The sequence below is a fragment of the Microcaecilia unicolor genome, chromosome 2 (genome assembly GCF_901765095.1).
Source record: "Microcaecilia unicolor chromosome 2, aMicUni1.1, whole genome shotgun sequence".
Taxonomy (NCBI): Eukaryota; Metazoa; Chordata; class Amphibia; order Gymnophiona; family Siphonopidae; genus Microcaecilia; species Microcaecilia unicolor.
In genome coordinates, this window is record NC_044032.1 from 362,553,968 (window position 1) to 362,567,162 (window position 13,195).

Here is a 13,195-nt window from a genome sequence, read left to right on the forward strand (position 1 = left end):
TGAATTAGCACCCCCCAATCATTTTGAAAAGTTGGCTCCTATGTTCCTGGACACTGAGTAAGTGTAATTACACACACATTAAATCATTCTGATATATTTTCTGTGACCAAAGCCTCACAACGCATTTGGGCATTCAATTAAGTCCCCTCACACATACACATGGTGATGTGCTTCTTTGTCCCACAATCTTTATCAAATTCTGATCTTACTTTGCTTGAGTTTACTTTTCTTAAAAACCCCGTGGAATTCTGTGTCCCACAGATTACAAAACCATCATTTATGGCTCCAACCTGATGAACCATTTCAACATTCTCTTCATTGGTTGAGCCTAATGAGGAGGTTTCAAATGACCACAGAAGAAATAATAATGCATTCTTGGATTTATAGACCTTCTTTCCAAATAATTCTCACACCGGCTTACTGCATTTTTAGAATTCAGTACGGTAAATTCCTTTCCCAGAGAGCCTACAGTCTAAGTAGGCACCTGAGACAGCATGAGTTAAAGCAACTGTTCAAAGGGTACAAGGAGCTATCAGTGGGGGAAAATGGGATTAGAATCCTGGGGCCCAATATTCAAAGCCTTTATGCTCCTAACTTTCATCACTATGCTCATAAAATGGCCTCCTTTCTGGTACATAGTTCGTGTCTCTCCCACTGTAGAAATCTGCTAACTTTTTGGTGTTCTTTCACTGGCAGTCTTTCATTGTATTGATCCTTGACTGCATTTGGCGTTTTCATCAGCTTTCACCTATCAATGTAGATTTAACTGTATCTCTTTTTGGATTGTACACTGGACATTTCTGTGATATCAACTCAAACTGGTGTTTAGACTCCTGAGGGAGATGCGCAGAGTGCTGAAACTAAGGACTGTGTCAAGTCACTTCTATATATTTGTCTTGAGTTGATTTTTTACTTATAAATATCCCTGTTTTGGAACTTCTTTGGTCGACCCCCTTTTTTGTGTTTTTTGGTCCCTGTAGTCTTAAATTTATGAGCATAACTTTTAAGTTCATAATTTAAGATGACTTTTCAGCTGAAACTTTATGCACCTAAGTTTGGCTGAAAATAGGGCACAAATTTAGGAGGCTAACTTAGGAGCATAAATTTAGGAGCTCAGTATTTTCAGAATATTGGGCCCCCTGGTTTCCCTGTACTTACATCATTGCTTAAATGCTAGTCCATTTCAAAGTTTTATCAACACCAACACAACATGGGATTGTTAAAATTTATGTAATGATCTATAAAATAATCTTCTTTAGTCAGAAGCTCACTGCTGAGAATAACAAAGAAACATAAAAAAATGAAGGCAGATAAAGACCATATGGCCTATCCAGTCTACCCTTCCATGCCATCTACTCTCCCTATCACTCCCTTAGAGATCCTATGTTCTTGTCTCAAGCCTTCCCGAATTCAGATACAGTCTTTGTTTCCACCACATCCACAAACAGGGCTGTTCCACATATTCACCACCCTTTCCATGAAGAAGTATTTCCTTAGATTACTCCTGAGTCTGTCCCCTTTCACCTTCATCCTATGCCTAGAGTTACCATATTTTGTCCTCTGAAAAAGAGGACACGTCACGCCCCCTGCCCCGCCCCGCCCACACCACGTCCCTTTCGGATCCTCACCCCGCCCTTTCTCGCTCTCACCCCGCCCCCGTCACATATTCCCCTCCCCCCTGGGTCACATATTCCCCTCCCCTGCCCCCCGTCACCTCCCCTCCCCCTTGTCACATATTCCCCTCCCTTCCCTTTACTTACTATCTACTGCCCTGGTGGTCTAGTGACCTCTTCGGGGCAGGAAAGAGCCCCTTCTTTCCTGCCCAGAGCGCTGCCTTGCCCTGCATCCTTCTCGGTCTTGGCCCAGGATTCGAAATGGCCGCCGAGAGTTGAAGTCTCGCGAGGCCGCTTCAACTCCCGGTGGCCATTTTGAATCCCGAGCCGAGACTGAGAAGGATGCAGGGCAAGGACAGGCAGTGCTCCAGGCAGGAAAGAGGGGGCTCTTTCCTGCCCCAAAGAGGTCACTAGACCACCAGGGCAGATAGTAAGTAAGGGGAGGGGAGACCCACGACGCCGCTCGCCTGCCCGCCCACCCGTTTGTCCAGAAATCCGAACAAACAGGCAGGAGGGCAAAACCCGTCTGACGCCCCGGACATGTCCTCAAAAAGAGGACATGTCCGGGGAAATCTGGACATATGGTAACCCTACCTATGCCCTCTCATTCCACAGCTTCCTTTCAATTGAAAGATACTTCTCTCCTGTGCATTTGAGCCACAGAGATATTTAAATGTCTCTATCATATCTCCCCTCTTCCATCTTTCTTCCAAAGTATACATATCAAGATCTTTGCTGTCCTCATACACTTTATGACCAAGACCACTGACAAATTTAATCGTCACCTTCTGGACTGACTCCATCTTGTCTATATCTATTTGAAGGTACGCTCTCCAGAAATGAACATAGTACTCTAAATGAGGTCTTACCAGAGACTTATTCAGAGGCAAAATCACATCCTTTTTTCCTGCTGGCCATTCCTCTCTCTATACACCCAAGCATCCTCCTGGCAAAATATCTCATCCATCCAATTAGGGATCTCACTCAAAGTTGCTCAGAATTTTTTTTCAGTCATACATAAGCCAGCCCTGAACCTGTGACCTTTGAATCGAAAGGCAACCACTTCCAGGCAGAGTTATTTTACAGTATCAAATTTTCAGGAGAGAAGTGAGGGACATTAAAATACTGACAGGGGTGGAAGGGCAGATTTCAATCCAAGCATATCCGCATCCCACAGTGGCCTAAGTTCAAATTAAGGGTCCCTATAAAGGAAAAGAGGGGTAAACCCACCTCCAAAGATCTGGAAGTGGCTACATGTAGGACCCCTCTCCCCCTCCCCCCTCACCCAACATACATACATGCTACAGGGGCTGCTTGGACAGAATTTACACTACTAGCATCCTGGAAACTAGGCAGGCCTCAGGAAGCATCTAAAAATGGCTTCTTAAGTTAGCAGTGCATGTACCTGGCTGTGTGTTCAATCTGCAGGAGTTGAGGAACTCTGTGTTAAAGTAGATGTCCACATCACAGAAAAAGAGGATCACATTGCTTCCCTTCCACGCTTTGGCTCCCACGTCCAGTCCCTTCCCCCGGGAAAACTCTTCATTTAGCTGGATGAAAGTGAAGTTCCTGAAGTTCATGGCTCTGAAAGAACAAAGCACTTGGGAAACTTGAAAAATGTAAACACAGGAGGATGTTTTGTCAGTATGATAGCTGTTACACAGAAAGGACTGTATCATTAACAAGATGAGCCATCCACTCACCTTGGAAGGTGGTGGTGAGGGAAATTTGTCACAAAACAAAAACGTCTGGCTTAAACAAAATGAACCCTGAATCAAAAACTGCCTGTCTACAGTAGCCTGTTCAACAAATGTTCCTTTATTGGCAACTGTATTAGTTCTGTTCACGGTTCAGCAGACAGCATAACAACCTATACTTTGCATGTTGTTCCCTTGCTCCCCCTCATAGGACCAAAGGGTTGATCTACACCACACTGTTTTCTCTTACACCATTCCCTTATATCTGCAAACATAGTAGAATGCCAGGCTAGCCAACTGCTCCCTTAAGGATGCCATCAGAATCATAATCATGCTGGCTTATTTCTGCAAACATTTGATATCGTCCTTTTTACGCAATACTTTCCCCCTAGAATCATCTCCTGAAACTTTAGAATAAACTTGGAACCCGTATTTTACAGAAGATAATATGCTCCAGCTAACTTCTGCTGCTGGATTTCAGCACCTATCAACTGCTGCCTGGACTTGCTCTGCTTGCAGTAGCAGCACGCCTTACAAACGAAATTCAGCATCTTCAATGCATGTGTTTTACAATCAGATGAGTCTGACTGTTTAGAAAACAAGTCAGTTTGACAGCTCAGTCAGTCTTATTCCCATGATAAGCCTCAAAACCTAAGGTTCAGAAGAGGATGCTGTAGGTCCCCTATGCTCACTTTTAACTGTCACCTTCTCCATCCTCCCAATACATTAAACAAATCCCCAACACACTGAACATGTCTACCATAAATCTGGTTTACTGCTTTATCTATACAACCAGCCAGATGGAGAATAAAACAGCATGGACTACCCATGCACAGTGAAAGGTCACTAGACATTAAGAGAAAACACTACCAAAGCCCTTTCTAGGGAAAAATGCACATTGTTTGTAGAAATACAAACCAAACCAGGTTATCTGCAGCAGGGGCTTGCTCAGGATCAACAGCAGCAATATTTACAGGCGGGAGAGTAAGGGAGAGGATACATTCACACCCCAGCCATAAATTTCTCCCAGCAAGGTTTTGCAAAGGGGGGGGAGGGGGAAAACAATAAGTCAGGAGTAAAATCAGTGCAGGCAGGGCTGGATTAACACTATATTGGGCCCTAGGCAAATATACATTTGTGGGCCTTCTACCATGATGCCCCATTTCTTCTTTCCTCATTGCCTCCCCTGAGTCAAATTCACTTTTCATTCTCTCCCCCCCCCCCCCACCCTTGCCTCCCAATTTCCATTCATGGCTTTTCCCCACTTCACCTCTGTAGACGTAGCAGGGAAAAGTACAGAGCCTACTGTAGAAGATTGCTAGGCTGTATAGAGAGAGGTGTGACCAGCAGAAGAAAAGAGGTTTTAATACCCCTGTATAAGACGATGGTGAGGCCCCACCTGGAGTATTGTGTTCAGTTTTGGAGGCCGTATCTTGTGAAGGATGTTAAAAAAATGGAAGCGGTGCAAAGAAAAGCTACGAGAATGGTATGGGATTTGCGTTACAAGACGTATGAGGAGAGACTTGTTGACCTGAACATGTATACCCTGGAGGAAAAGAGAAACAGGGGTGATATGATACAGACGTTCAAATATTTGAAAGGTATTAATCCGCAAACGAACCTTTTCCGGAGATGGGAAGGCGGTAGAACTAGAGGACATTAAATGAGATTGAAGGGGGACAGACTCAAGAAAAATGTCAGGAAGTATTTTTTCACGGAGAGAATGGTGGATGCTTGGAATGCCCTCCCACGGGAGGTGGTGGAGAGGAAAATGGTAACAGAATTCAAACATGCGTGGGATAAGCATAAAGGAATCCTGCTCAGAATGAAGGGATCCCCAGAAGCTTAGCCGGTGGTGGGAGGCAGGGCTGGGGGTTGGGAGGTGGGGATAGTGCTGGGCAGACTTATACGGTCTGTGCCCTGAAAAAGACAGGTACAAATCAAGGTAAGGTATACACAAAAAATGGCACATGTGAGTTTATCTTATTGGGCAGACTGGGTGGACCGTGCAGGTCTTTTTCTGCCGTCATCTACTATGTTACTATGTAGCTTTGGGTGTGGCAACAGCACTAGTTTGTGAATGAGCATGGGGATTAGGCACAGTTGCTCAATGATTAGTGCTGGAGAGCTGCCAAGTTATCCAATTCCAGGAGGGAGATTTCTGACAACCTTATCTTGGTTGGTGCATTATCAGACCAGCAGTGTTGAATTTGATGAGTAGAATGAGGGCAGGGTTACCATATGTCCAGATTTCCTGGAACATGTTCTCCTTTTCAGGGGACTGTCGGGGGTCCGGGCAGTTTTTTCCAGCCCACCCATTTGTCCGGGATTCTGAGCTGATGGGTGGGGTGGCTGGCCTTCTCCTCCTCTCGAACCTTACATAACTCACCCTGGTGATTTAACAGCCTCTTTGGGACAGGAAAGAACTCCACTCTTTCTGCCCGCTGCCCTGACCTGCCTGCTGTCGCCACTTCTTGAAAATGGCTGCCAAGACATTAAGCATCGGCCTCCTGAGACTTCTTTCCTGACCCAAAGAAGTCACTAGACCACAAGGGACATTATGGTAAGTTCACGGAAGATGGATGGAATTGTGTGGGTGGATGGGTGGAGGGAGGGAAGGGGCTGTAAAAAAGGCGGATGGAGTGTAGGTGCAGGGAGGGAGAGGGTCTGGAAAAAAGATTGGTGACGAGGACTTACATGGAGGGGGGAAGGGAAAGGAGGGAAATGCAGCACATAGATAGAAGGGGATGCAGAGGAGAGGGGGACATGCAGTTCATGGACGGGAGGGAAAGGAAAGGGGGACATGCTGCTCATAGATGTTTGCTTTTTTGGAAATGTACATATTTTCTAATTTTGTATTTAGCAGAGTATGGAAGAAAATGCATTTCTGTTACTTTTACCAGTATTTTAATTGCTTATAGAATCTGGCTTACTTTGGGGGGGGGGGGGGGGGGATCAGGGTGACTGTGTGGAGGGAGTTGGGCCGCATTTTATTTTTTTGTGTCCTCTTTTTTTGTCTCTGTAAATATGATAACCCTAAATGAGGGACTTACAACTAGCTCACTGAATTGGGATGTAAATTCAAACACTGGAATTTTCCTATGTTTTGCCTGCATCATCCAATTTAAAGTAAACCTTTTGGTTCAGAACTGCGACTTCTGACCTGGACTGACTCACTGATGGAAGGGGGAGTGCTGAGTGTTTTAATGTGCCTTTTGGTTTTCCAGCTCTAGCTGGTCCCAGCTTTGACTTGTGTACATCTTGAATTTACTTACAGTAACCTGCCTGATGCTCACTGGGCAAGAAATAGTTATAGTACATTTTTAGAGTGTTCAATAAATGGGAATCTTATTCTAATTCAGCACAGGCTCCATGCTACTTTTTTCTGTGCTCATTTAACATTACTTCTACTAAAGCCTGTCATTAGGGGGCCCTCTGTTAATCTGTGCATGCGGTGTTAAAAGATTTTTGGGAGATTAATACAGATTTGGCCACACTGAAATTGTTAGTGAACTAGTCTCTGTTCTGAGAGGTCTGTTATGCTGAAAACACTGAAGAGCTATACCTAGATACATATATAATGATCCCTGCAATCCTGAACTTATGCTCCAACTCAGACTGTAAGCTCTTTAGGAATAGGGAGCACCTTGTCCTCACATATATAGCTTTTATACTGCTTTCCCAGAGCCGAAGAACATCTGCTGCAAATTGCAAATGTGCACATACACGCAGTGTATAGGAGGCAATATCAGAACCCATCATGTATGTGGATTTGGACAGAATGGGGGGATTCTATAAGTGGCCCCAAAAGTGAGGTGCCAGGAAGATTTGTGCTAAACTGGTCTGCAAAGGGCGCTCTGTGTGGAGCCTCTTAATAGAATACTAGCTTACAGCGGATCTTGCACCTGACTTTGGATGACACACTTATGCCTGCTGAAACCTAGTGCAAATGCTGGCGTGCAACTAATAGCAGTTGGGCATGCAAATGACACTATTCTATCACATTGTGCCTAATTTGTGGGAACGCCTCTAACTCACCCCTGTCCCTCCCATGGACATGCCCCCTTTTGAGCTGCACGCTATCTCCGGGATTCTATATATCACACCTCAATTTCTGTGCAGAAATTGAAGCACATTCCATTACAATGCGCATAACTTAACAAACTAATCAGTGCTGATAATTGGATGTTGAAGTGCTGATAACTGGAAGTTAACAAGCAATTATCAGCACTAATTGGCATTAATTAGAATTTACGCATATTTAAGTGTATTCTGTAACATGAGAAATCTACTGTAGCTGCATTTAGTTTTCGAAAGGGTGACTATAATAAAATGAGGAAAATGGTTAAAAAGAAACTAAAAGGATTGGCTGCAAAGGTTTGGACACTAAATCAGGCGTGGACATTATTCAAACATACCATCTTGGAAGCCCAGTCCAGATGCATTCCACGTATTTGCAAAGGTGAAAAGAAGAGAAAACATCAGCCAGCATGGTTAAAAGGTGAAGTAAAGGAGGCCATTACAGCCAAAAGAGTGCCCTTCAAAGAATGGAAAAAGGACCCAAATGAAGAAAATAAGAAGCAACATAAGCACTGGCAAGTCAGAGGCAAAGCATTAATAAAGAAGGCTAAAAGAGAATATGAAGAGAAACTTGCTGCAGAGGCTAAAACTCACAGTAACAACTTGTTCAGGTACATCAGAAGCAGAAAACATGTGAGGAAATCCGTGGGACCGTTAGATCATGAAGGAGCAAAAGGGGCGCTCAGTGAGGACAAGGCCATAGCGGAGAAACTGAATGAATTCTTTGCTTCTGTCTTTACAGAAGAAGATGTAAGAGCCAAATTGACAAATTAAAGAGTCGTAAATCACCTGGACCAGATGGCATACATCCAAGGGTACTCAAAGAACTCATGCATGAAATTGCTGATCTGCTGTTAGTAATATGTAACCTGTCATTAAAATCATCTTTAGTACCTGAAGATTGGAGGGTGGCCACAACCACAACTCCCAACATACACACATGCATGCAATTACATGTAGAGGAGTTGGAAAAAATTACATGAGCCATCAGGGGCAGACAGAGTACTCTGGGCCCCCAGGCAATGTGAGTACTTTGGCCCCCCACACCACCCGCGCTACCGCCACCCCCTCACAACTGCCACCCCCCACAGACACTACCACTGCCCCCACACACACACTACCACCACCCCCTTACCTTGAAGGGCCCTGGTGGTCTAGTGGCTTCTTCGGGAGCAGGAAAGAACCCCACTCTTTCCTACCCACCTGCTGCTGCTACTCTGCCCAGCATCGTCTTTTCAAAATGGTTGGTGAGACTTACCACTGTAGTCTCGCGGGTCATGACAGTCTCACGGGAGTCTCAGCAGCCATTTTTAAAACAAGATGTTGCATAAGCGCATAACCGCCTCGCCTGCTAGCCTAAAACTGGGCCAGATGGGACATTGTGCCACACTTTTGAAGAGTGAACGCCTGTTTGTTTACAAAGCATGTGTTGTGGGGAAGAAGTGTATTCTGAAATACTGGATGCAGAGAATGGCTCCCAGCTTCTGGTCTTGGAGGAATGCATTTCATAACCTGGTACTTATGGAAGCAACGGATGCGCACCTGACTCCAAAACGCAGGAAAAAAGTTTGGTCTATTTGGGAACCTTATATAATGGTGTTATCCGCGAGAGTTCAAAGTCTCTTAATGAACCAGGCCTCGGTGTAGTTTGCTCAGCAACATAACATATATTTGGGTAGGGAGGGGTGGGTATAGGATGAGGTGGATGTAGGTGTTAGGTGTTAGTAAGGGACCTGGATGTTACTGAATGTCTACTATGTTGGTATAGTGTCCTTATGTCTTAATGGGGGGCTATAAGAGTCCAAGCTTCCCTTATGATTTGTCTTTTAATACTGGACTCTTAGGAAACTTCTTCCATGGGAAGACACTATTTCTCTATATAACAGGCCCCTTAGTTGTAACAGGAGGGGGCAGGGGGCAGTGGGGTGGAGGAGTAAAGGCTTAATATTTGCTTGTGTATTAATATTTAATGATGGCTTCTTAATCTTGACAGTTTGAGTAGAGTGGGAAGTTAGTTTACTTCATATATGCTAAGGTTGTTAGTTGTTGACTTATTTATTGGTCTTTCTGGTGTTTACACAATGACTGTTTTGCCATTCATAAAACTGATTTTCATTCAGTACAGGGTGGGGTGGGATAGGGATAAAATCGTTAAAAGTTTGATGACAGATTTTATCATTTTGTCTTTACTGTGTACATGTTCATATTTGAATTTCTGTATACTCATCTTTTTGGATATGTTTACTTTGAATTGTCATCAATAAAACTGTTGATAATAAAACAAGGTGGCGCTGGGGAGAATAGCAGCAGTGGCCACTAGACCACCAGGGCCCAGAGAGACTGTAGTGTGCGGCGGAGGCGGTGACAGGCAACCGAGCAGAGCCTCTAGGTCTAGGCCCTCGAGCACTGCCCAGTTGCCCAGTCAGTCCGCCCCTGTGAGCCATGCTCTGCATACTTTCCTCATTTATGTATAGTATGATGTTTTAGCATTAGTTTTGGACGATGTTTTAACAAAGTTGTCTACACTTAGCTTTTTTTTTTTTACATTTGTTTGTTGATCTATCAGTTTTATATCCCTTTATGTGTTTGTACATACCAAGAAAGCCTCACTACAATCTCTATCTTCAACAAGGGACTACTTCAACAGAAACATTCACCAGCCTCACGTATCTCAGTTTTATGAGGCTGCACACTCAAACAGAAGTAAACATCCAGGACACAAAGGAACAATGCAGTTGTGTTTATTATGGAATGATTCTGGACAGAATAAATGATTCTGAATTTGGACAGATTAAATTATAGATCACAGGCACTGGAAACTTATGAGCAACAGCTCAGGAATTGCTAATTCTGTGCTAGTTAGACTACAAAGAGCAATGAGCTAATCACCTCCATCCATGTTCCAGCTCTAAAGACAGTTATTCTCAAAAGCTCCAACTTACTTGCTTTCCATTCTTTCTCCATCTCTCTGCCCTTGCATCAACAACCTGAGGGAACTATCATTAACCATATTTCTGCAAAGTGCCTATATCTACATAAAACAACTTTGGGAGTATGCACATGAATTCTATATATGCCTGAAGGTATAGGAGCCAACTTTTCAAAATGATTAGGAGTGCTCAACTCAGTACACATTCTATAAGGAACCTCCTAGTTTTAGGTGGCTGGAATACATATAAATCACCTCTTATAGATCACCAACTAGCAGAAAAGTCTGCACTATGTTTTGAGGGTGAATATTTTCCCAGTAGGCGTTCACATGGGTGGAGATTGGGCAGAGCATGGACCTAGAATGAAAATATAAGTACATAAGTATTTCCATACTGGGATGGCCATCAAGCCCAGCATCCTGTTTCCAGCAGTGGCCAATCCAGGTTAAAAGTACCTGACAAGATCCCAAAACAGTACATTTTATGCTGCTTATAAATATGCATATAAAAAAGCAGTGGATTTTCTCCACCTTAATAATGGCTTATGGACTTTTCTTTTATGAAGATATCCAAACCTTTTTTAAACCCCACTAAGCTAACTGCTTTTTCTACATTCTCTGGCAAAGAATTCCAGAGTTTAATTACACATTTAGTGAAGAAATATTTTCTCCGATTTGTTTTAAATTTACTACCTTGTAGCTTCATTGTGTGAACTCTAATCATAGTATTTTTGGAAAGAATAAACAAGCAATTCACATCTACCCATTCCACTCTACTCACTATTTTATAGACCTCTATCATATCTCCCCTCAGCTGTCTTTTCTCCAAGCTGAAGAACCCTAGCTGCTTTAGCCTTTCCTCACAGGGAAGTCGTCCCATCCCCTTTATCATTTTTGTCGCCCTTCTCTGTACCTTTTCTAATTCTACTATATCTTTTTTGAGATATGGTAACTAGAATTGCACACGGTATTCGAGGTGAGGTCACACCACGGAGCGATACAAAGGCACATAAATGATAGTATTCTATAATTTATGTATGTTCTGGCTAACCTCTAGCCATGAGTATTTATATCAGATGTAGGGCTGGAGTGATTGTACCTTCTGCCACTTGTGCTAGAATTCTGTAAAGAAAAATAGGCACCTACTTTCCTTTATAGAATATGCTTAAAATAGGTACCTGCTTATTCTCCTATGTTAGGCACCCTGTTATAAAATTACCCTATGATTTAGAAGGAAATGGAGATGGGGCACCACTATAGCACTAACCCCTTATTCATGATGCCTTCTGCACAGCCACATACATTACACATGCCAAAAGTTGGCCCTGAGCTGAGTCAGGTATTGATCAGCAAAACAGTACTAGGAGTGAGAAAGGAAGCCAGTTTTCAGTAGCTGAACCAAGAGGGAAACCAAACCAAGAAACACTCAGTTTGAAGGCGGCATACCCCTTGCTCTCTTCCAAACTCCACCATTTTTTATGAAGCTTTTTATTGGTAAGTAGTGGTAAAGACAAGAACATGCACAAATAGCAGAAAAAGTCCACAACCAAAACCACGCCCAAATAAATATTATATTTGCTACACAATAGAGACTGTAAAACAATACAACAGATAAAACATGCAAGGAGCAGCTTAAAAAGAAAATTCAACTACCAATATAATTAAGAACTGTATATAACAATCCTCATCATTTTCATTTTCTCCCACCATCCCCCTGAATTCCCCCTCCCCTACAATCCCACACCTACCACCCTGCCCTACCCACCCGGTCCCAACTGTTCCTTATCCACCCAAGTGAGCTGAAACCCACGTTCAAGTAGATGTGCTCGACTTTCTGAAAACAATCTATTATAAAACGATCTCCAGGCCTAAAGCTAATTCTCTGGGGCTCCCCACCTAATTCACCAGAAATCCAAAAATTAAAGATGTAACAAACTAATCATGCAGGAAACCCACTGTGCAAGAGTCAGGAGCAGGGGCTCTATCCACTGTTGTAAGATCAATTTTTTTAGCACTTAAGAGTCCAAGCAAGAGGAACAGGTGAGTGCCCTTGTCCCACTCATCAAGCTGAGAGCCACCCAGCAGCTGCAGTTCTGGGTTATCAAGATCTGTAATCCCACTACATCCCTCCAGGTCCCTACAAACTTGATCCCAAAAGTAATATGGAGACAAGACAAGAAACAACGTATAAATGCACACCCAGCCCCAAAGCACCAATATTCCTCTTGTGTCTCCTTGCTGGGTCCAAGTAACTGTGAAGAAGAATCTTAAATACATCTTGAAATCATAAGTAGTAGTAGTAGTAACGTAGCATCTCAGACACCTTTAAGGGAGTCACAAAACTAAATGGGCAACATCTTGCTCCCGAATGACCTGTCCCAGCTGTTCTGTCCAGAATCTTGCAATCTGCTGCGTAGCAACACGACCTTCCACCGGGGTCTCTAGCACTCCATACCAATGAGAGATGGAATTTGGTCTACCTAGTAAATCGGGCTTCATGCTCTCCATCAGAAAATTCTCCGCAGTCCAATTCTGGGCCCCTCATTCAAGGGAAGCGACATAATGTTGCGTACAGAAGTGAGAAGCGGGTAGTTGAAATTGCACACAAAGTTGGGAAAAAGACTGAAGATCTCCGCTTTGCGGCTGAAAGATTACACCCTGCACCCGAAGTTCCTGCTGAGCCCAATCTCGAAAAACACCATCAGTCAAGCTGGGAGTAAATCTGGGATTTCCAACGAATGGTAAAAATATGGAGATCTCGCCTTTACGCACTATTCCCATGCGAAAATACCACCGGGCCATTGCCACAGGCTCTAGTAAGGAAACCTTGCCAATTAACTTGATACGCTCCGTCTTGACATATGTATTACACTAAG

The 13,195-nt window shown here is 43.5% G+C and overlaps 1 protein-coding gene across 2 annotated transcripts in view; it reads right to left on the reverse strand.

The window, feature by feature from the left end:
- Positions 1 to 13,195, reverse strand: part of CSGALNACT1 (chondroitin sulfate N-acetylgalactosaminyltransferase 1) — a 387,346-nt gene that overhangs the window by 68,253 nt on the left and 305,898 nt on the right. For both annotated transcript variants that reach the window (XM_030194504.1, XM_030194505.1), the window contains exon 6: positions 3,019 to 3,197. In XM_030194504.1, coding sequence (XP_030050364.1) covers positions 3,019 to 3,197 — 179 coding nt within the window. The remainder of the gene's footprint in view (positions 1 to 3,018; positions 3,198 to 13,195) is intronic.